Source organism: Nicotiana tomentosiformis, chromosome 12 (genome assembly GCF_000390325.3).
Source record: "Nicotiana tomentosiformis chromosome 12, ASM39032v3, whole genome shotgun sequence".
NCBI classification, from domain to species: domain Eukaryota; kingdom Viridiplantae; phylum Streptophyta; class Magnoliopsida; order Solanales; family Solanaceae; genus Nicotiana; species Nicotiana tomentosiformis.
In genome coordinates, this window is record NC_090823.1 from 133,595,833 (window position 1) to 133,621,335 (window position 25,503).

At 34.2% G+C, this 25,503-nt stretch overlaps 2 protein-coding genes across 3 annotated transcripts; both read left to right on the forward strand.

Annotated features, from left to right (window-relative positions):
• Positions 1-8,112: 8,112 nt before the first annotated feature.
• LOC104121400 (WAT1-related protein At3g30340-like) lies at positions 8,113-10,248 on the forward strand. Of its 2 annotated transcripts, XM_009633391.4 has the most exons (6): positions 8,115-8,431; positions 8,511-8,573; positions 8,679-8,795; positions 8,912-9,320; positions 9,554-9,705; positions 9,813-10,248. In XM_009633391.4, exons 1-6 carry the CDS (start codon positions 8,250-8,252, stop codon positions 9,967-9,969), a joined length of 1,080 nt encoding a protein of 359 aa, XP_009631686.1. In that variant the 5' UTR covers positions 8,115-8,249; the 3' UTR covers positions 9,970-10,248. The 2 variants fall into 2 exon arrangements, with proteins under 2 accessions (XP_070048263.1, XP_009631686.1); XM_070192162.1 differs by lacking the exon at positions 8,679-8,795 and having other exon boundaries at positions 8,113-8,431.
• Positions 10,249-17,039: 6,791 nt separating this feature from the next.
• LOC104121399 (probable protein phosphatase 2C 40) lies at positions 17,040-21,359 on the forward strand. Its single transcript, XM_009633389.4, has 4 exons — positions 17,040-17,222; positions 18,807-19,925; positions 20,180-20,444; positions 21,012-21,359. Exons 2-4 carry the CDS (start codon positions 18,813-18,815, stop codon positions 21,137-21,139), a joined length of 1,506 nt encoding a protein of 501 aa, XP_009631684.1. The 5' UTR covers positions 17,040-17,222; positions 18,807-18,812; the 3' UTR covers positions 21,140-21,359.
• Positions 21,360-25,503: the final 4,144 nt, after the last annotated feature.

Here is a 25,503-nt window from a genome sequence, read left to right on the forward strand (position 1 = left end):
AAAACCTTAATAAAATATTTTGAAAACCACCTCGTTCGGATCATCAAAGAGTACGAGAAATGAGCTTACCGTGATTTTTGGCCTCCCACCGACCCTTTGACAAATCACGCCATGAACGCTTGGCGTATGTGGAGGTTGAAACAAGGGCTCGTACCCAGTTCTTGAGATCGGAAACTGCTCCGAGCATCCAGGGAACCACTACATCACAAAAAGAGGAGTGTCGATGAGAGAATAAATGAAAGAACAAAGTAGAAGTAACGGCAAGATCACACTTACATTTCATATTCCACTCCTCGGGAAAAGGGCATCTTTTCAGTCGGAATCAGGTCCGAAGTCCTCACTCGAACGAACCTGCCCATCCAGCCCCGATCCCTGTCCTCGTCAATACTCGAGAATAGGGCCTTGGTAGCCCGACGCTGAAGTTTTATTAACCCTCATCGAAAAAGTCGAGGACGATATAATCGGATAAGATGGTCGAGGGTGAACGACATCCCCTCGATTTTGCTTATGAAATATCGGATCAGGATAACGATCCACCAAAAAGAAGGGTGGACCTGGCCTAGGGTTATTTGGTATTGACGACAGAAATCAATGATAATAGAATCGAGGGGACCCAACGTGAAAGGACAAGAATATACATTCAAAAACCCTTTCACGTGCGAAGTGATATCTTCGTCAGAAGAAGGAATCATTATTTCTTTTTTATCCTAATTGCAATCTTTCTTTAGCTGTTGGAGGTACTTTTCGGTTATCGAACATATATACCTCGATACCGGTTCACATCGACCGACACCGATGATCCTTTATCGACCTTGAAATCAGAAGTAAGGACGCACACCCCAGGAACGCACTCCTCAGGCCATGGTTCTGCCGGCGTATCATCGGCGGCACACTGTGAAGATGAAGTTTTCTCTTTCTGAGGGATGGTTTTTGACGTTTTTGCCATTTTCGAGGTCAGAAGCAAGGAATAGAGAAAAATGACAAAGATTTGGTAAAATTGAGGAGGGGCTTTTGCAGAAAGAAATCACAGATTTACTGGTAAGTTGGAGAGTATGAAGAAGAACTTGGGAAATTTGGAAAATAGAAGATGTAAAAGTGGTAAAAGATAAAAGAAATGGTTATTTATAGGTTCAGGTGATGGCGGTTCAGTATCAGCGGTGGCCGAATGGCATGCATTAAATGCCTTGAAAGACTAAACCGATGGGACAACTACCAGATGCGTTATGGTCGAACCCGATGGAAACGTCAGGTTATAATCCGATCGAGCCGTTAAAAAATCATATCGTTTCTCACCATATTCTTTTTGAGAAATGAGGGGACTATCTGTATACGGTCGAAATAGATTTCGGCCTTAGCACGTCCGATCGTGTTCGAACGATAATTTATCGAAGTAAGATCCCGAAGGTAGAACAAACTAACCTCGAACCCGGGGAGGCCGATCCATGTCGAGGTCGATATAATTATCAAGCTCGAATCTAAATCGAACCATGATGCAGAGTAGATCTATCATGCTGATAATCCAGAGACCAACCAACATTAACCTCGAATCAATTCGAGGGCTCGAGCCAGGATCGGGCTCGAACCAAGATCAAGAGCTCGAGTCGAAATCAAGCTCAAACCAAAATCGAGGGTTCTAAGCAAGATCGAGCTCGTAGACAAAAGCCGTTGCAATCCCACTAGAGAGAATCTTGGCAGAAATGGTGGAAAAGCTGACTTATTATGGGTCTCCCACTGAATGTTTATTTTATTATGCTTATAACCAAATCCCTCTACTGTAAAAGGGCTTGGTTACCATTTCTGTAAAACAAGTTTTTTCTCAGGCTTACATTGTAATAAAAGCTCTATATTCTTCTACAGTAAAGAATCGTTCTTTCAGATTTCTTAGATTGATTCTATTTGTTGAATCCTAAGATTTATTGTTCCTAACAACCTTATCTATTTCGCATTCTCTGCAATCTATATTTATATTTCTATTTATCCTTACATTTTGTGTTAAGTTACGCCACATATCCTCGGAATTGCGTATAAATTCAACTCTATCCATTTTTCGGGTAAACACTAGTCAAAATGGAAAAAAGGTATACTTAGCAAAAAGAAAAGGGTACCAAATAATGGATGGTCAATATTAGTTGCTTCTGTCTCATTTAGTAGTTTAAATAGCACGGACTAGCCAGTTTTCGGGCTGGTAATTAAAAAATAGCCAGCGTTTGCAAAGTCATTGAAAAATAGCCACTATTTTGCTGCAACACGAAAAGTTCCAGCATAATATACTGGAGATTGATGCACTGTGTATGGACTTCAAGCATATTATGCTGGAACTCCATCACACAGAAAGTTCCAGTATAATATACTGGCGATTGGAGCACCTGTGTATGAACTTCCAGCATATTATGCTGGACCAGCTTAATATACTGGAGTTCCAGTATATTATTTATACTGGGATTCCAGCTTAATATACTGGAGTTCCAGTATATTATGCTGGAAGTTCACATGTAAAAAATTCGAACTCCAGTATATTATACTGGAATATTTTCCGGATTTTGAGCTGTATTTTCGTTCAGATTCATCTTTACATGAAAAGTGGATAAATTTTGATTACTTTTGAAACTATATCTATTTTTTAATTATCACTTGTAAATTTGACTATTTTTGAATTTCACCCCATTTCCATTTGGTAAGTCCTTTTTCATGGCCTATTCTAAGTACCTGAGACAGCATATAATACTAGTTACGTTTTACGTGGCTGTGTATGGATAGACTAGAATCTAGATCTTGCAAAGATAGTGGCATTGACGGATCTATAATTTTTATGCTATGAATTCTGAGTTGAGAGACACTATTGTAAAATGTATATCTAATTTTATTTATATATGCTTAATTTTCTCACATATATATAAAGTTCGGCCAAGAAACACATGATAGCTACATAATATCCTTAATTTTATCCTTTTTAAAGATAATAATTTTATTACGCAAGTTGGGATTCCATACATTGGGTTAATCATTAAGGTCTTATACAATTTTATATTAAATTATTTTGCCCGAGATTTAACTATGTCTTAGTCTTTCTTATTGTCGTTACTTGGCCGACTGTCACGTATTAAAATACTGAATTATGCTGAACTTGCAAACATGTGTGAACGCAGAAATTTTTGTAATCGTAGTCGAAATTTATAGAAGAACAATATAAATAACTTTCATTATCATATTTCTAGACAAAAACTAGCCTTTAGTCCATTGGTTTGTTGAGTCTTAAGTTAGAAAAAAGTCTTGATTTCAATTCTATTGATTCATGATTTTTTACCATAAAGGCTTCTCAAATATTTGTAAAAAATACGAGCTAGTTGAGGTTCGAACCTCTTTAGAACAAAGTTAGGCATATGAGCAACACGCCAGGAGACAATCTTTTTGTCTAGTGGTATTATTTTTTTTTAGTTATCTGTTTCCTCACAATTATATATATATATATATATATATATATATATATATATATAGAGAGAGAGAGAGAGAGAGAGAGAGAGAGTAGAATTTCCGGCAAAACGGTGTCGCGCGACACCGCTTCGCTGCAAACCCGTAATTGGAGCCGCCACTGGTTTGCAATGACATTTATATTTTTGTGGGTGGATAATGACTCAAGAATGCAGGTACAAAAGGGTTGAAGGACATGCCTTAACTCGACTTTTAACACAAGTAATTGACTACTTTAACTACTTTAACAAAACAAGACATTAGCTTCGTTACTCTCATTTAGGAATATTCGAAATCTATTATTTGTGCTTATGTATGGATTTTTAACACACTATAGAGTCTAAATCAAAGTTGATGAGTTCGGATGAACTCGTAGCTCTTTCACTAGATCCGGCGATACTGCACTTAAGGGTATAGCTTAACGGTCAACTTAGTAGGTAAAACTTAGGAGATAGATCCAAATTTAGAAATTTGTTAGTTATACAAAACCTACTATGTGTTGTCTTATCTATTTTGAATAATTGAAGGATGATTCATTTTTCCATATACTGAAGTGATCATCTCTTTAACTAAATAAAGCTATAAAGAATCTTTTCTTCCATGTCTCAGTAAACATAGTTAATGTACCTTTTCTAGAGATGAATTTTTTGTGTAATAATGTTCAAATACAACCACTTAAAATTTTGCATCAATAAGTTAATTATTTGCATACTTAAATCTGTACGATATATGAATTTTCTGAAGCCACGATAATTTTTTTTCTAATTTTATGCGTGAAATTCACATAGTTTGTGCCACTAATGCTTGCATTAGGATAGATTATCTATATCGCATCCCTTGGACTGCAGGCCTTTCCCGAATCAGTGTGAACATAAGATGTCTTGTGCACCGAACTGTCCTTTAAATTCACATGGTTTGTGGGAAAAGAAACAAATTTGGCATATAGTTAGTTGATGGTTCAACTGTGCCTATCTAATTCTACATTTAGTGCACACACAAGGGTGTTTATCTTTCCTGAGCCGAGGGTCCTATCTGCCTTCTTAAAGGTAGAGGTAAGGCCTGCCTACAATCTATCATTCTCAAACCCCACTTGTGGGAGAGTATATGGGCACATCCCTCTATGCTTCTCCTAACTTAAATAAACACGTTCGCTGATCCATTTAGTTGTCGTGGTTACTAAAAATAACTGGTCCAAAATAATATAATTTTCTAAGAGACATCTAAAAATGAAACATGACGACTAAAATGGACCGGAAAAAATACCAAATTTTGTTTGCACAAGATTCGTGACATGTAACTAAATCGCACATCATATGTTGCATCCTTACCAATGAACCAAGCCATGGAGCTAACTGTATACACATTAACTTACCATTGACCATTTATGTAGAATTGACCACTTCTATATATATTATTGAACAACAAATTAAAGTGTAATTATTTTTGAATTATATCAAATGGGATTTTTAAGTATCTTAATTATTCAAGTCATCATGCCTTTTAAGTTCTGTATTTTCCAAAAAAGGGAACTGAATATGAACTTGTTGTGTCGACACATTTTGTAAGATAAACATGTAATGAATCAGGTTAAAGTGCACAAAATAAGGTATTAATAGTGATTAGGCTGTTATTAAAGCAGATTATTCGGAGAACCAAAACTTTCTATTGTAAAGCGTCGAATGATTTACTGCATACTACTCGCAGAAATCTGTTTAGATGGAAGATGGGGAAAAAAATAGAAAAATTCTGAAAAGGGTTAAACATGAGTAAAAGAATATATGATGCCGACTATAAGAATCGAAGCAGAGGCGAATCCAAAATTTATATTCAGTGAGTTTGGAAGTCTGGTCTTAATAGTATATGTTTTATGTTTTAATACTTTTTTTTTTTTTTGCATAATGTATATATAGCTTGCCGACTATAACTATTTAATTAATATTCTTACTACTTCAATCGGGAAATACCAACTTTTTTGGATCTTTGGCAAAATAAATTTTCCGACTACAGTAGTCAGAAATTTACTAATACAGTAGGGACATGTTTTTCCGACGTACCATTTTCCGACTACATGAAAACAGTCGGAGAGTAGTCGGAACATATACTTTTCCGACTACTTTCCAGCTATTTTGGTAGTCGGAAAAAAGCTATTTCCTTATAGTGAGCTTGCTCAAATTGCTGGTGCCAAGCTCTGATAAAGGAGAAAGTTGCGGTAGCCAGACTGACAACTTGCATAAAACTAGTTAATTTATGATGGAGATTTATTTGTCAATTAGAAATACAGAGAACTTCTAGTACCCTTTTTAGTCTAATATTGATATGAGATGAACTTAAATGAAGCGAGATAGTCAATGAGGATTCATATTGCCGACCCCAAGTTACTTGGGATTGAGGCGTAATAATAGTTGTGTTGTATGTGAACCAAAAATAGTGTGTTCAGTTAAACCTATAGAACACAGTCCTATATCCGACCCTGTATTGAAGAAGGATTATGCCCTCTAAAGGTACTAGTAATCTTGATTAATTCTTGACCATTTATTAGGGTGATAATGCTTGGACTTTTAGAGGTTCCTTACTCATGAAAAAACTAAAAGTAAAAGCATATAATTCTGGATTTTTTGTTACTAAAGATGTAGGGTTCCAGCTCAAATCATGGTTAAGGAACAAAAGAATATGGATTAAGACAAGGGCATGAAAAATCATTTCTATTGTGTACCTCCTACTTTACATTGAAAAAGACTTTGATGTTACTTAAAAGCACTGATATGATTTGTTGCCAAAACTACTTCTTGGTGGTCCTCATTTTTGCTAAGAAAGTGGAATTTTTCTATTTAAAGCTTTTAAATTTGTACAAGAATTTCAACATTTGATCCATCATTTAGCACTTGCCATGTTTTCATTAACCAAATGACTAATGACTTAAAAAGGCAACCCATTGCACAAATCATCCAGCGTTTACACAGGGTTCGGGGAAAGGCCGCACCCCAAGGAATTGTGATGTAGGCAGCCTACCCTGATACAAGCATAGTTCTAAATTTTTCTAAGGCTTACACAAGTGAAATTCTTACATAGTTCCCAATGATTTTCCTAGTAGTCAAGACCTTTAGGTTGCTAATACTATGTTATATCCCATCAGTGGCGTGTTCAGAATCTAGGTTGTCTACATCGCACCCCTTCGGGTGCGACCCTTTTCCGGACCCAGTGTGAACACGGGATGTCTTGTGCACTCGGTTGTCTTTACACTTTTTTTGGCACATATATATAGGATTCGACCTTGAAACACTATAGTTCTACCAAACCCGCGAACTCATTGTTGGAATAATAGTTGACCAAACTATACCTAGCATTGTTCAAATGGTCTGACACTCTCTATTTCTCTTTTTGCCTAAGGCCACTGATGAGTCAAGTGGTCATGATCTTAAATTTGATCTTGAGCTAGCTTAGTTTTTCTTGGTTAGAACTTGGCCAACTTATCTCAAGAACTAAACTCAAACAAGTTTTTAGTCACTGATCAAGTTCAGAAGGACTCTTAGGCCAACCCGTTCATATTCGTATTGAAAATCAGAATCAAACGAGCTATTACCCTTCTGTTTCACACGAGATTTCTGTTCTCATTGAGCTCATCTTAGGACGCTTGCGTTATCTTTTGGTTAACTTGGAAACCATATCTTCCCTCACTCGATTCCTATCGACAGAATTGTATTTGGTTTGACAAAGGTGTATGCTTTCTGACTTAAAGAATTCGTAAGCTTATCCATTCAAGGAATATGATGTATTGACAGTAAATTTTTCTGTTCAATGTTGTAATCTCAAGATTCTATACTACAAGTTTTTTAAAAGCAGCATTAGATGCCTCCTACACTTACACATGAGAACTAAGGAGAGAGAATGCATTAGATGCCATAGGAAATTTTGACAAATAGAATCATATTTAATTGAACCCCACCCACAAGATGCCATAAACTGTTTATTTATTTATATACCAACAGAGAAAGATTGAAAAGAAGCATTAGTTGACTCACATGTTAAAAATGTTCAATATCATATCTAATTTAAGTCCAAGAAAACTAAATTTCCCAAAATAAGATTCTCTATACTGTGTATGTTGATGAACCTGTTGTTGCGGTAAACGATTCACATACAGTTAACATCTGTTAGTGCACTAAGCTCTCGCTATGCGCGGGTCTGGGGAAGGGCCGGTCCACAAAGGTCTATTGTACGCAATCTTACCCTGCATTTATGCAAGAGGCTATTTCCACAGCTCGAACCCGTGACCTCCTGATCACATGGCAACACCTTTACCAGTTACGCCAAACATATCAATCAAAAGTAAAAAAAAAAAAAAAAAAAAAAAAGCCCGATGCACTAAGTTCCCGCTATGCGCGGGGTTTGGTGAAGGGCGGACCACAAGAGTCTATCATACGCAGCCTTACCATGCATTCTGCAAAAGGTTGTTTTCACGGCTTTAATACGTGACCTCCTGGTTACATGGCAACAACTTTACCAGTTACGCCAAAAATATCAATAGAAAGTAAGGAAAAGGGAAATAGTTGCAATCTTTCAAGTAAAAGAAAAGTAAAAGGCAAGAGTATACTTATGTTAAACAAATGTCTAAATCTATTGAAGCTTTAAAGCATTGATGTGATTGCCATAATGTAGTGGAACAAACAACAGTCTTAACAGACTTTAAATATCTGCCTTCTGCCTCAGCTTCATCTTAAAAACCACAGAGTAATTCACAAAAAAAGAAGCACACAACAGAAAGGAAGTAAAGACTAACTAAGATGAAGAGATATGTGGAATGGTATCCAATTATTGTTATGTTGGCAATTGATTTTGCTTTTGCAATAAGTAATATACTTCTTAAGAAGATTATCATGGATGGAATGAACCATTTGGTTTTCATCACTTATCGACAGTCCATTTCGACTATATTTTTAGCCCCTATTGCTTTCTTTCTTGAAAGGTATGAATCATTCTTCCTACTTTTCACTAATCTGAAGTTATGATACTACTTTTCATATGATAATCTTCTTGTTTTGCAGAAATACTAGACCTAAACTCACCCCTCAAATCTTGTGCTACCTTTTCTTGAGTGCAATTGTTGGGTAAGATTGTCTTTTAAATAGCTTTCTTGTTGCTAAGTCCTTTTGTTTTACTCTGTGTTTCTCTGCTAAAATTTTAGCAGCATAACTAAGACGCCTTTTTCGTAGGGCATCTCTTACACAATACTTATTCCTTCTTGGCATACAATACACTTCTGCAACTTTTGCATGTGCCTTTGTCAACATGGTTCCAGTGACAACATTCCTTATGGCATTACCTTTTGGGTATGAGAATTCGTTCTCTCTTGTTTCAACAAGTAAAAATAACTTAAAAAGTTACAAGTCTCCCCTTTTCTTAATCTACTGATCCAATCTAAGGATATCGTATGATTGTAATGCAGGTTAGAGACAATTAACATAAAAGATAGAAGTGGAAGAGCAAAAGTGATTGGTACATTAATATGCCTCGGGGGCGCCTTGTTATTGACATTTTACAAAGGCATTCCTTTAATCCATTTTTCAGACCAACAAACTGAATCTCAATCAATGGAAGAGCACATTAGTTCCTCTAAAAGAAAAGAAAGATGGATTTTTGGGTCGTTGATCTTATTTGCTGGAACGCTTTTGTGGTCCTCGTGGTTCCTTCTTCAATCATTTATTGGAAAGAAATATCCATGTCAATACTCTAGCACTGTTATTATGACCTTCTTCAGTGCCATACAATCAGCTATCTTAACTTTTTCCATTAATAGAAGACTTTCTATTTGGATTCCAAAGGAAATGATCGATATGCTGAGTGTCATTTATACTGTAAGTACACTTAAACTTCATCTTATTTTGGAGTCTAAAATAACAATAATGTACGGTCAAACCTCTCTATAACAGCCTCATTTGTTTCGAATTTTTTTGGCTGTTATAGCGAAGTGCTGTTATATAGAACATATAATATAACATAGGCATGGATATTGGTTCCATAAAAAGCTTGACTTTTATAGTGAATGACTGTTATATCGAGAGGTCTGACTGTATTCTACTTGCGACAGGGGTTAATAGGTTCCGGCTTGTGCTATGTTGGAATGTCATGGTGTGTTAAGAAGAGGGGACCTGTATTTACTGCAGCATTCAGTCCTCTTGTCCAAGTTATGGCAGCCATGTTAGACGTTCCCTTTCTACACGAGCAACTCAATCTTGGAAGGTAATTCAACACTTTCAATGCTGCTAATTTTTACCTAAGACTATATTTCAATTCATAATATTATATACAGCTGACACATATTTCTTTCAAAAATTGAACATGATCAGTGTGATGGGATCAGTTATTGTAATCGTCGGACTATACTTTCTACTTTGGGGCAAGACTAAAGAAATTCAGAAAGTTCCTCAAGAAACTGCAGAGAAAAAGGACAAGGAGCTAACTTTTCAAGTTCATGAATCCAATGATGAATCCAGGATTCCTTGAAGTATTTCACTATTTCTTTGAACTAAGTTTTTTCCCTAAACATGTAGTAACTATGAACTAAATTTTGTTATATTTTCAAGAACCACCTTCAAAGAACCGTTCAAGCCATTAACGTGTAAGAATCAAGTCTATACCTTAATTGGATGAACATGAGAGATTATTGCCACTGTAAAAGTAACAAGAAAGAAAAATCCAAGGATGATAATATAGAAGAAAGAACTATAGTAGCAAGTTGTAATTATCATTTTGAAAATACAAATTACAATATTCTGCATTTGTTATACTTGTTATGTTAAACTCAATGAAGCTTAGTAGAATGAAAACAGCAATAATATAGTAATGGTTTTTAGCTCAAGGGAAATATTTGACTATAAACTTCAATGGAAGAACTTCTCATTACAAAGATATCAAGAAAGAGAAATTAGGAAAACATGGAGACAGTAAAAGAAACAATGCTCCAGTACACTAAAGGGCAGCTCGATGCACTAAGCTCCCGCTATGCGTGGGTCCGTGGAAGGGCCGGACTACAAAGGTCTATTGTACGCAGCCTTACCCTGCATTTCTACAAGAGGCTGTTTCTACGGCTCGAACCCGTGACCTCCTGGTCACATGGTAGCAACTTTACCAGCTACGCCAAGACACCCATTCTAATGCTCCAAGTACAATATGAAACTTATTCCTATGGAACATGTAATGAACTTTTAGCAGCTTCCTTCTTTTTTTGCTTTGTTATTTAGACCACACATACATATCTGAAAACTTTAAAAATTAGTATAAATATTATGTTATGAACTCATTATCTCAAAGAACTTAGAATGTTTGAACCTATAAAAAGATTTAAATTCTGAATCCGCCTTTGATATTGCCTTAGTCTGAATGTACCAAATAGTGGTCATGTTTAGAGGTTCCCCTTACTTTATTCTTTCCTTTCTTCTTTCCATGTCCTAATAGTGTTGGCTTTTGGTCATGTTCCATATAATCAGTTATATCCAAATGAACACCAGGAAATACAGACAACATGTTCTTGATATCATTGTCGGCTTGTTTTTGCTTCTCCCTATCATTCTCCACTAATTCATCTCCATTGTCTCGTGAAAATATAAATTTTGCGTGTTATAATTGAGTTTGTTGAGTTATATTAGGAGTCTATCGCGTTGATTGATTCACTTACCGTTTTTAAACAGCTGAAGACCTTTTTTTTTGCAGATTTCCATTACTGTATTCACGAATACAGCTCGCGAATACATATGAATACAATCTATGTTTAGCTGGACTTATTCGTTTTTCGCCGAATTTTGCTACTGTATTCATGAATACAGTAGCTTGAATACATCGAATATACTCTATAACAGGTGAAAACATAGCTATAGGAAGTAATTAAGTAAATGGTAGCTATATCAAGTTAATAGCCACTAAACAATAGTCATTTCTCAAAATTTCTCAATTAATAATAACATTTCATGTGTCTTCCATATATACTTTTATTTCTTAACCATGAAACCTAACAAAGTATTTTTACTTCAGTTTGTCGCTTAACCATGGTAAGTTGATGTGGTATGGCGTAAACAATGAGTGTAAAGTTTTTTCCCTGGTTGATTATGCACGTATAAATACAGTCAGACCTCTCTATAATAGCGTCATTATATAACAACACTTCACTATAAAAGCCAAGCTTTTTCAGAACCAATTTTTATGTTATGTTATAATATATGTTCACTATAACAACACTTCGCTAAAACATCCAAAAATATTCAGAACAAATGAGGTTGTTATAGAGAGGTTTAACTCTAGATGAAATAAAAGGAAGGAAAGGGTATGTTCCTTGACTTGAAAAGGATTTATTCACATGAATAGGGTCATGACTCATGAGGCAATCTTATGAGATCAATTTTAGACTATGTTGCTCAGCCACTTAAAAAATATAGCTGGATGCGTGTCAGATCCTCTAAAAATAATGCATTTTTGGAGGATCCGATACGAGTGCGATAATATTTTTAAAGAATCCCGACAACATAGATTTTAAGAACAAACGCTGATGCTAACACAGTAAGACTGTGGTACCTACACAGTTTTGAGGAGATTGTGCTGATTTGGTTGCTTTAGCATCTTTATTAGCTTTATATTATTGGTTGCTAATTTTGTATGCCTTTGACACAACTTACCAACCTTTTTACTTAACAACTACTCCACTAATTCTTCATGGGGAAAAAAGAAAAGCTAGAATTTTTTTCCATTCTCAAGTTCCAAAATGGGAATTTAGAATGGTTCACGAGTCAATGAATTAAATTCATGTATGATCTTAGAACTTTTAACCATTATAATAGTAACTTTATAATATTAGTTTTTTCACATACACGTAATGGAATTACGTGTGAATTGCTCAAAAAATACAAATCAATGAAAAAGTCAAATTTTCAGTAACAGGTTATAGGTTATGATAAGTCGCTCACCACGTTAGTGTTTTGACATTCTGTAAATTTTACAGTTAAAAATAATTTTATTTGATAGCATATTAAATTGATTTATATTGATTTAATTCTCATAATATTAATGTTTTTAATTGTCTTTCTTTAATTATGAGTGGTCACAGGGATTTGACCTCACGGTCAGAAGCAAACTGTATATTCTGCCTCATTGTTATAATGGGTAAAATTTAGTAATTATATTGGTGCAAGGTGAATGATGTCAATCTAGTTTTACCTTCCTATACTATATGAAATTTTATTACCCTCCCTAATCAAGTTTTAACTTAATTATATGGGCATATACAATTTACCAACTATATACAAATTAGTTTAAATGAGTATCCCTTTATATTAGAAATTGAATAGGGAATCCTCTCTCTCTCTCTCTCTCTCTCTCTCTCTCTCTCCCTTCTCTGTTCTTTCCCCAATTTTCTTCATTCGTTTTTCTCTGGTTTTCATCCCTTTTTTTTCCAGGAAATTCATCAATGAATTTCAATTGTTATAATATAGAGTTTTAACTTAACAATTTTCTTTCATATTGCACAATTGGTGTTCGAATTGAAATTGTCAATCAATAAATTTTGAAGATATTTGATTCTCCACCATTGACAGCCATTAAAAAACTCTGAAACTTTGAATTCGAATTTAGGTTTTCAAAAACTATTGTTTGTTTGGATTGGGTATTGTTACAAACAATTGAAAATATTCTTTGGAGTTTGTATCTCAATTTTGAGGGTGTTTGGTGAAGATTAGACTTAATTTTGACCGAATTTTATATTGAAACTCGAAAATGAAGAAGAAGAACACATGACATACAATATACTTACGAAATTGTATTAAAGTTGTATGTAAATTGTATTTAAGTTGTATTCTGTTGTAATTATATATATTTTTTATTTGAATATTATATGAAAGTTAAAAAATAATTGTATGAAATTTTTATTTAAGTTATAAATACTATCTTTTTTACATAAAGTTGTTGATATGTATCAAAATTATTTTAAGAGAGGAAGTTTTGACTAGAATTTCAGAGAGAAAGAAGAACACGCCACTTACAAAATATTTACAAATTATATACAAAAGATATATTGTATAAAAATTGTATTTAAGTTGTATGATGTTATAGTTGTATTTAACTGAGTAGAAATAATGTATGAAAGTTGTAGATAAGTTGTATACTATATAATTAGTTGTATGAAGTTTATTTTTATTATGTATGTTGTTGTAGATATTTAATTTGCATTAAATTTGTATGAAATTTATTTTTAATTTGTACGAAATATATTGATTTATTAAGAAAAGAAAAGTAGAGAATGCATTCAAATCGACTCATGTGCACTATACTTTGATAAATAAATAACTCACAGAGGAAAAAAGTACAGAAAACACAAATAATGACATCATAAAAGAAATCATCAATCAACTAAGATGTCTCAAACACAAATACTTTGAGAAGTATTTTTTTTAAAAGTGCTTTTGAAAAAAGTACTTTTGGAGAGAAGCAAGTTGTGTTTGGCTAATCACTCTGAAAAACACTTTGAGCAATAATTTATGTTTGGCCAAACTTTTCAGAAAGTGCTTTTAAGTATCAAATTATTAACAAAGACATGAATAGATTTACTTAATAGTTAATATTATAGTAAATAAATAATATTAAAAATTTATTATTACATGCAATAATTAAATCTTATCATTTTATTTAAGTAAAATATGAATATAAAATTTAAAGTACTTAATTCTTTTAATATAAGTTAAATATATTAAAAATTATTCAACAAATATAAAAGCATTCACCCCTAAAGTCACTATATATTAGAAAGTTATCCTAAAAATAATAAGAAATATTTATACATTAATATCCTAAGTATTAGGTTTAACGGTTATTTTGGTATATACTATATTTTGTTAAAGGTATTTTTGGTAAGAACAAAAGTCAAAACTGCTTCTGCTTCTACTTTTGGGAAGAAGCTACTTTTTTCTGCTTCTCAGAAACTGCTTCTGCTTCTTCCCAAAAGCACTTTTTTCCCCCAAAAAACTTGGCCAAATACCTAAAGTTAGGAAAATAAGTATTTTTGAGAAAAAAAGTACTTTTGGATTCTTGAGAAGCTTGGCCAAACAGGCTATAAATACCCTAATTTAAGGTACTAATAATTGATTGTATATAATTTGTAAGTAATCCTTGTTTAGGGCTGGTAATAAATAAAATTAGAACAATTTTAGTAAATAAGTTTTAAATATTGTATAGAAAGGAAAAAAATTACTTTATCCAAATTCCTTTGCCCATATTTACTGATTTACACATGACACAAGACAATTTTCCCAAAAAAACAATAAGAAAAAAAAATCTAAACCAGATGAAATGGTCATTGACTACCTAAAATAGTCGACTCAACACTTTTATCTAAATACATGATTGCAAAAGTGCTTATGAGGACTTATTTGCCAAACACCACATTAACTATTTTATTCTTTAGCACTTATATTCAAAATTGTTTATTAATAAATCATCTCCAACACTTAAAAAATATTTTAAAATACTTATGCTTAAAAACTACTTAAATTAAGCTAATCCAAATGGGCTCTCAAGCTGACATGTGCCTAAACTTTAATAAAATGATGGGCTGCACTGCAGCAATGATGAAGTTATCATTTTCACAAAAAGGGACTGGTCATTTAACAAAACTTCCACTGTTTCGTGGCTATATTCGCAAACTGTTAAGTTGGGCCAATTGGGCTGCATAGATCCCCTTATAGTCCAATAACATTTCCTCGAAAAACAATTTAGGACGAGTTCTGTGAATTTAACTGGAATTTATCGTCTCAAATTATTTAGACATATACAATTAAAAAATCAATATATATGTGTGTGTATAATAATAATAATAATAATAATAATAATAATAATAATAAAATTGCAATTATTTTGAGTTCATGGGTTTTAGATCTAGAATTCGCTTTTGAGTTATATCCCCTCACTTTAGCCAAACTTTAATAAAAGAAGAAAAGAAAGACCAAAGAGAAAAGAAAAAAGAAAGGGACTGACGTTGTAAATTTGCTGATTGCTAATACAATTATTGGAACTTTTACATACCTTGAAGAAGTTTGGTCACATTTTTCAACATGAAATAGATGTTAAATTTTGAAGTTGTAGTTTCTTTTGAAATATAAATTCTTGAAAGGGAAAAACAAATATCCCAAAGAAAGCAAAAGCGTTAGGTGATTTTTTTTATTTGTTCAAATTTTGATGGACAAAGTTATCCGATATTTATTATACTAGTGGAAAATAATAGGTATCATATGAAATTAGTCGAGTACACATAAACTGATACGGACATCACAATAATAGAAAGAAAAAAAACAAAAGGTGGAGATAGAAAGCTACAATAAATATCTCATATCTTCCAAAAGGTGTTGAGAAGGATGGGTGGAGACTGAAGGCATAGGCATAAAATCTTCCCCCATAATTATGTGGGGACTATAAATCTGACTATTATTGTGCTGGGGAAGCTGATATGTGGCTATATAGGAAAAAAAAATTACTCACACTTGAAATTACACCAAATTAAATTAATTTAATTATAAATGAACTAATTCTCTTTAGTTATCTTTCTTGAAATTCTTACTATAAAATTTAAAATGATGAATTTAAATCTTTGAAATATGTTATTTTTACTTACTTAGAACCGTGTGATGACATAATACTCACACGAAATTAAAATGCAAATACAAAAAGCATCATATAAAAAACCACACAAAAAACACATTCTACTTCATTTCTAAAGGATTGACACTTGAAGGGGAGCCTCAGAACAAAGGTAAAATTATTTTCGTGTAGCCTACAAGTCACGAGTTCAAGCCGTAGAATCAACCATTGTACTTGTATTACAATTGTTTACGTCACATCCCCTTAGGGCAGTGACATGAACGTTACGGATTATGGGTGCTTGTGCACCCATTACTTTTGGAGCAGAAAAAACTAGTAAATTATACAAATATATTACAGTTCCAGTACTAATTTTCAGATTAAATATAATTGAGCACCCATGATTTAAAAATTCTAGATTCGTCACTGCCTTGGAGTGTGGCGCTTTTTCGGACCTTGCGTGAACGCGAGATGCTTCGTACACTAGACTGCTCTTTCTCTAAAGGATTGACACTTGAAGGGGGAACCTTGGGGCAAAGTTAAAATTATCTTCGTGTGACTTATAGGTCACGAGTTCAAGCCGTGAAATAAGTCACAAATGCTTGCATCACGATAAGCTGCCTACATCATCCTCTTGGATGCGGCTCTTCCTCGGATCCTATGCATTGAAATTTTCCTTTTTCTAGAAGATTGACACTGTTATAATTTGGAATGTAAAAAAAATAAAAATAAAATTTGTTTCATTACTTTTCAAATAGATAAATTAAAGAGTCCCAAGCCAATTAGGAAACCTCCCAAAATAAGACAATAATAAAAAGGCGGCACTTTTTTTTTTCTCAATTACTGTATAACAAAATTACCACCATTGGTGTGAAGTGAATCTTTGTACAGAAAATTTGACTTCTTTCTCTCTTTCCCCTAAACGTCATCCATAGAAATTTTCTCCAACTGAGCCGCCCCTTATTTTGTTTCTTCCATTTAATAAACGCCATCCAATTTTATCACAAACTTTTATCTTTCTCTTTGTTCCTTCTGTTCTTTAACACTTTGCTTCTGTAAACAATTTAAACTAAGCAGAAAGATAGAGCATTTTCAGCATCTTGGGTGTTTTTGTCATTTGGGGTTGACATCAAATCCAAGAAAAGGTCAGTTTTTGGTTACAATTTTAACTCATATATTGGCAAATTACCAGTTATTTTAGTTGATGGGGTTGGTGTGAATTAATTACCAGTTTTTTTTTTTTTTTTTTTGTTTGTAATACTGATATTGTTATTGTAATCTGCATGTTCTATGATTTTATTTTCATATGGGAGATTTTGGATTGTTAATAGTATATTGGGATGTATAATCTTGAAAATGGTGAAATTCTTTGTAAAAGATTTGCTTTTTATCAATTTTTTCTTCTTCTGTTTTCCAGTTATTTCAGTTAATGGGGTTGGTGTGGATTTGCTTGTTTTGTTTTTTTCATGAGAAAATAGTCATTTTCATGATTAATCCTCACAATACGGATATTGTTGTTGTAATCTGTATGTGCCATGATTTTATTTTCAAATAGGAAATTTTGGATTGTTAACAGTATCTTGGGATATATAATCTTGAAAATGGATAAATTCTCTGAAAAAGATTTTGTTATTTATGATATTTAGTATTGCTTATTAGTGGGGAGCCTTATGAGACAAAGGAGAGCACTTAGACAATTCACTTTGAGAACATGCTGGTAGGAATTCCTCACGGCGTATTACGGTTTTTCACCTAGGGGGTGGATCGAAGCGATTGCAGCGAAGAATGCTCCTTTAGTAATATGCTGGTCACTAGGTTCAAGACGTGAAAACAACCTCTTATCTGAAATGCAATAGTATTACTTACTAGTGGGGAGTCTTGACATTATGCTCACTGGTTCAAGTCGTAAAAACAACCTCTGAAATGCAATAGGAAGGTAGTGCACAATATATCCAAAGAAGCTAGTATTACCAATTAAAATCTGAAAAAGAACAAGAAGAGAGAGCGAATGAGAATGTCTTCTTTAATGAGCTCTATATGGCGTGAATTCTGGATTTGTCGGACTAGTGGGTACCAGATACTAGATATCCAGCCTTATTTTCTTGGATTGAGTTGGCTATATGGATCCAATTTCTATTCAACTTCATCTAGCATGCTAAACTTTTATATTCAATAAGGATTAAAATAGTGATACAATCATATCCAATCTCAATTGGGCACGTACAATTTTGCGCTTTCACAGTTTTGGTTTGATCTAGGGTGATGTTCAAGGTTTGGTCTAGGGTACTGCAGAACTGTGTTGTTTGGAATAAATAGATTCTAGAAATGAAAACATCTAACGATTAATAATTTTTCCATCACACAATCAAGGATAAGCCAAGCAGGGTTATTTGAACATTTGTTTATGGCAATTTTCTACCTAATTAATTTCTAGTTTACGAGCCATTATCTGAATTCCCTCCTCGGGAAGGAGAAGAAACTGGAGATTCTTTTTTATTGACTAGCTTCTTTGTCCGTCCAGTGTGCAGTCATTTGTCTAATCGTTTTAAAGTAGTTGAGATTTGAGAGTGTCTGGTAATAGCATCATCAAGATTATTGAGAATACATATTCACATCAAAATGAAAATTGTATTTGCTGTAAAATACTACGTAGCATAGTATTGTCCTTGGCAGGAAGAAGTTTCTCCAAACGGTATTGGAATTAACGAAGATTGTTGACTTGTTTGTAGGCACAAATGATGGGTGGACAAGCAATAACTGATCCAGGAGCGGAAATCAAAATAAGTTTTGGATATCACTGTAATTCCAACACCGATGATTCTGGCGACGAATCAGATGGTATTGACATGCGTCCTGGAACTAAACTTCGAAGAGCCAACAGTTCCTTCTCTTGCCTTTCTGGTGCTGCTCTAAGTGCCAATGCCACTCTAGCTAACACAAATATTTGCAATGGATTGTTTGGGGCTGAGATACTGCCCGCACTGGATTCACCTACTTCATTCCGCCGGATACCCTCTTCTCCATCCTTTTCAAAGTTGGATTTATTGTCATCTTCTTTTCAGAGTAGTTTGTCAAACTTAAGTTGTAGTCCGTCCTCTCCGAGTGAGCTAGCTGAAGACAATTCATCTTCATTGAAGTCGATAAGTGCTCCTTCTTGGAGTGAAAGCTTCCTTAATGCAACAGAAGTTCAAATAGCGGGTGGTGCAGCGGGTGAAGACAGAGTACAGGCTGTCTGTTCAGAAGAGAACGACTCACTTTTCTGTGCCATATATGATGGATTTAATGGAAGAGATGCAGCTGACTTTCTGGCTGGAACATTGTATGAAACAATTAGACATTACCTTAGTTTATTGAATTGGGAACTTGAACGAGAGTCTAAAGTTAATAAGGGCTCATATGTTGATTGCTTCGCTAATGGCCTTCCTTATTTAGAGGCAGAAAAGTCGTGTAGCTCTTTTAAGCAAAAGGTACTTAATAGCCTGGAACAGGCTCTTACTCAAGCCGAGAACGATTTCCTTCACATGGTTGAACAGGAAATGGATGACCGTCCTGACTTAGTATCGATTGGATCCTGTGTATTAGTTGTGCTTCTACTCGGGAAGAACTTGTATGTGCTAAATGCAGGAGATAGTCGAGCTGTATTGGCAACTTATGGTGAAGCCATCGTTACTAATAGTGATGGACGATTGCAAGCTGTGCAGCTTACAGTTAGTCATACTGTCGATAATGAATCTGAAAGAATCCAACTATTAAAGAATCATCCTGAAGATCACTCCACGATCGTGGGTGGGAAAGTCAAGGGAAAGCTAAAGGTTACTCGGGCACTTGGAGTTGGTTACTTGAAAAAGGTGCAACTTCTATTTCTTTTACTTTGGTGCACCTTATAGTTACCTTATACTTTGGCGCACCTTATCTCAAACTGCATTTTTGTTTCTTTAAATGACCTAGAATCTTGAAATTTTCATTTTTGTAGCCAATTAATGTTTATAGACACTAGACGATTATCGTTTTTGGCATCGTGTTGGTGTCAGCACTGATGTAATCTTTTAAATTTTTGGTTCTTACCTATTAGGAAAGATAACACTTCATTTACTTATTGCAGAAGAGTATGAATGATGCTTTGATGGGAATTCTTCGCGTCCGAAATCTAATCAGCCCTCCATATATTTCTGTACAACCGTCTCTTACTGTACATGAAATATCAAGTTCTGATCACTTCGTTGTACTTGGAAGCGACGGTCTATTTGACTTCTTCAACAATGATGAGGTTGTAAAGCTTGTCCATTCTTATATTCAACGTTACCCTTTAGGTGATCCAGCCAAATTTCTGCTGGAGCAGCTTGTAATTCGAGCAGCAGATTGTGCAGGTATGACATCTGCATCAATATTCTCTCCATTCGACCACATCAACTCTTTTTTTATCTGTGAATGTTCTATACTCACTCCGTTCCAATTGATGTGATACTCTTTCCTTTTCAGCTAGTCCCAAAAAGAATGATATACCTTTCTATATTTTGTAACAGTTTAACTTTAAAATGACTATTTTACCCTTAATGAGATGATTTATAGCCTTACAGTTTATCTATGGCTTATTTTAGATCACAAGTTTCAAAAGTCTTTCTTTGTTTCTTAAATTACGTGCTCAGTCAAATACCGTCACATAAATTGAAATGGAGGGAGTATTAAATTTAATCAAACAATACCTATTAGACTACTATTTCTACTGTCAGCACAATCTTGCTTCCTTATGGTATAACAAAATCAATGAAACCACATTATATGACAACCACACAACCTATCACATACTGAAAAGCATTTTTTAGTTTAAGTAGCTAACACAGTGAGATCAGCAAAAGAATAGAAGGTTGTATCGGCTATCAACTGCATTGTCGATATACCCGCCAAAAGTTTGAGTTAATTATATGAATTTGCAGGCTTTAGTAAGGAAGAGTTGATGAGCATACCAGCTGGGAGGAGGAGGAAATATCACGACGATGTGACAGTAATTGTGATAATTCTTGGAATGAACAAACGCACCTCAAAAGCATCGACTCGCCTATGAGTTTGTTAATTCTGAAGAACAATTTTGTCTATTCTATTTCATTTATTTTTATATTTTGATCACGAAGTAAGGGAACCACGGTCCGGGATAGGGAGGAGAGGAGGGGGTTCTTTTGCTTATGTTAGAAATGAGTGTTATGTTATTCACCATTTTTGGATTTGTTTGAACTTGTTAAAAGACCTTCACTTCATTTGTAATCTATTGTATAGTTTGGTTATCATTTTCATGCCTTTTTTCCCTCTAAGTTTTGGTAAACAAAGTTATCCGACACTTAGGCGAATCTATGAATAAATTTGACTGGTTCAATCTTTATTTTGTTACAATTGAACTCATTGCACTTGTAGAATATAATTATGGGTTCAGAATTTATTAATTTATAGTGAATTTTCACATGCTTATTACTCAGTATAAAAAATGCATAGGTTCAGTTGAACCTGTACCCTAACTACATATGCTACCGCCTGTATTGGTGGAAAGTAGTAGGTAATCGAATGAGATGCGGACAAGCTAATCCGAACATCACAGTCGTCAAATATTAAGCTATAATATAAAATGCTTTGATTCTGTTTTTAAGGTAACAAGAAGAATCTTACTGCTTACAGTTATAACCAATGGCTGAAGAAGACTCATCTAGATTTGGCCTTTTTTTAAAAATCTGAAATGATTCTTGACTTTTCGAGCCCCCGAAGGTTATATATCAAAAGATTTGGTCTGGTCAGCCATTGAGTTTATGCCTTTTCTGTTATGAAATAAAGACCGACAAGTATAGAGAGAAACTGATATATTATTCAAACTTCAAACTTATGTACATAATGAACTAAATCTCCTCTATTTATAGAAGAAAGGAAGATGTTGTGTAAGCTTCTTCTGCAAGCTGATGTGTAAGCTGCTACTGTACCAGATATAGATAATCTTTTATCGGGGTGATGTTTATCCATAACGGGGTACCGATAGGATAAGTTCATTGTACGAGATATAGATAATCTTCTACCGGGGTGATGTTTGTCCATAACGGGGTACCGAAAGGATAAGCTTCTTTATGAAGCTTATTTCCAGTAGTGTACTAAATAGATAAACATATTTACGGCGAAGTCTCATATAGATAAGCTTCTTCAGGAAACTTATTTACAATGAAGTATTAAATGAACATCCATAATATAATATATTTATAACACTCCCTCTTGGATGTTCATTAAAATATAATGTGCCTCATTAAAACCTTACTAGGAAAAATTCCGTGGAAAAAAAATCATAGTGAAGGAAAAAGAGTACACATATTTAGTAATACGCATAACTAGTTGTCTCATTAAAAACCTTAAAAAGAAAAACCCTATGGGAAAAACCTTAGTAAGAGAAAAATAGTATAGCGTATATTTTACTCCCCCTGATAAAAATATTATTTCAAATATTTGAGTCTCCGCATTCCAATCTTGTATACCATCTTCTCAAAAGTTGAAGTTGGCAAAGATTTAATGAATAAATCTGTCAGATTGTCACTTGAACGGATTTGTTGCACATCAATGTCACCATTTTTCTGAAAGATCATGTGTATAGAATAATTTTAATGAAATGTGCTTCGTTCTATCTCCTTTTATAAATCCTCCCTTTAATTGGGCTATGTATGCAACATTGTCTTCGTATAAAATTGTGAATCTTTTATCACATTCCAAACCACATTTTTCTTGAATAAAATGAATCACTGATCTCAACCATACACATTCCGTACTTTCTTCATGAATAACTATTATCTCAGCATTATTTGAAGAAGTAGCAACAACATATTGCTTTGTGTAGCGTCATGATATGACAGTACCTCCACATATAAACGCGTACTCGGTTTGAGATCGAGCTTTATGTGGATCAGATAAATAACCTGCATTTGCATAACCAAAAAGATCTGCACTACCTTTGTTAGAATAAAATAAATCCATATCAAGTATTCCCTTTAAGTATCGCAATATATGCTTAATCCCGTTCCAGTGTCTCTGTGTAGGGGAAGAGCTATATCTTGCTAGTAGATTAACAGAAAATGCTATGTCAGGCCTTGTAACATTAGCAAGATACATAAGTGCACCAATTGCACTACGATAAGGTATTTCGGGACCAAGGAGTTCCTCATCCTCTTTTGGAGGTCGGAACAAATCCTTATTCACTTCAAGTGATCGAACAACCATTGGTGTACTCAATGGGTGCGCTTTGTCCATATAAAAGCGTTTTAAGACCCTTTTTGTATAGGTAGATTGATGGATAAAGATCCCGTCTGCTAAATGTTCAATTTGCAGACCAAGACAAAGTTTTGTCTTTCCAAGATCTTTCATCTCAAATTCTTTCTTAAGATATTCAATTGCCTTTTGGAACTCTTCTACTGTTCCAACAAGATTTATGTCATCAACACAAATAACAAGTATAACAAATTCTAATGCCATTTTCTTTATAAAAATACATGAACAAATAACATCATTTATGTAATCCTCTTTCAGAAAATATTCACTAAGGCGATTATACCACATACGCCCAGATTGCTTTAAACCGTACAAAGATCTTTGTAATATGATTGAATACATTTCCCGAGATTTTGGATTTGCTTCAGGCATTTTAAATCCTTCAGGGATTTTCATATAAATTTCATTATCAAGTGAACCGTACAGATAAGTTGTAACTACATTCATTAGATGTATTTCAAGCTTTTCATGTAGTGCTAAACTGATGATATATCGAAATATTATGGCATCTATAACAGGTCAATATGTTTCATCAAAATCGACTCCAGGTCGTTGTGAGAATCCTTGTGCGACAAGGCGAGCTTTGTATCTTTCAATTTCATTTTTATTATTCCTTTTTCGCACAAAAACCCATTTATGACCAACAGGTTTTATACCAACAGATGTTTGGACTACTGGTCCAAAGACCTCTCTTTTAGCAAGTGCGTTCAATTCTAATTGAATTGCCTCTTATCATTTTGGCCAATCAAATCTTTGTCAACATTCTTCGACAGATCGGGGTTCAAGATCCTCACTATCTTACATAATGTTAATTGCAACATTATATGCAAAAATATTATCCACCACTATTTCAGATCGATTTAAATTAATCCCTTCACCAGTAGAACTTATTAAAAGCTTCTCACTCATTTGAGTCCCGGGTTCATTGATTTCTTCAGAAATCTCAGAACTTATAAGATCTTGGGTCTCTTCAGGAGATCCCTTCGTAGTATAGTTATCATTTGTCAATTTTCTTTTTCGAGGATTTCGATCCTTAGAACCCAAACCTACCACGCTTCAGGCGTGCTTCAGGTTCGTTAGCTCCCATGCTAGTAGATGGTCCTGCTGGGACATCAATTCGGATATGCACATTCTATGCAGGGATATGTGACTTAATTATCCTTTTCAAATCAGTAAATGCGTCTGGCATTTGATTTGCTATATTTTGTAAATGGATGATCTTCTGGACCTCCTGATTACATATATGGGTACGTGGATCAAAATGAGATAATGATGAAATATTTCACACAATTTCTCTTTTGATTTCCTTTTTCTCTCCCCCTAATTGTGGGAAATTTGTTTCATCAAATCGACAATCTGCAAATCGAGCAATAAATAAATCTCCCGTCAATGGTTCAAGATAGCGAATAATAGAGGGTGATTCAAACCCAACATATATTCCTAACCTTCTCTGCGTGCCCATCTTACTGCATTGTGGTGGTGCTACTAGCACATATACAACACATCCAAAAATTCGTAGATGGGCAGTATTTGGTTCATGACCAAAAATTAATTATGACGGAGAATATTTATTATAATGTGTCAGTTTGAGACAGATAAGTCATGTTGCATGCAAGATAGCATGGCCCCAAATAGTAGTGGGTAATTTTATTTTCATAAGTAGTGGTCTTGCTATCAATTGCAGGCGTTTAATAAATGACTCTGCAAGGCCATTTTGAGTATGAACATAAGCTACAGGATGTTCAACTTTTATTCCAACTGATATACAATAATCATCAAAAGTTTGAGATGAGAATTCTCCAGCATTATCAAGGCGAATAGCCTTTATAGGATAATCTGGGAATTGTAACCTTAATCGAATTATTTGGGCTAATAGCTTTGCAAACGCTAGGTTGCGAGATGATAGTAGGCACACATGAGACCATTTTGAAGATGCATATATTAGGATCATAAAATATATAAACAACCCACTTGGTGGGTGAATAGGTCCGCATATATCCTCATGTATACGTTCTAAAAAGGTAGGGGATTCAATGCCAACCTTAATTGGTGATGGTCTAGTGATCATTTTGCCTTGATAACAAGCATCACAAGAAAATTCATTATTTGTAAGAATCTTCAGGTTCTTTAATGGATGCCCAC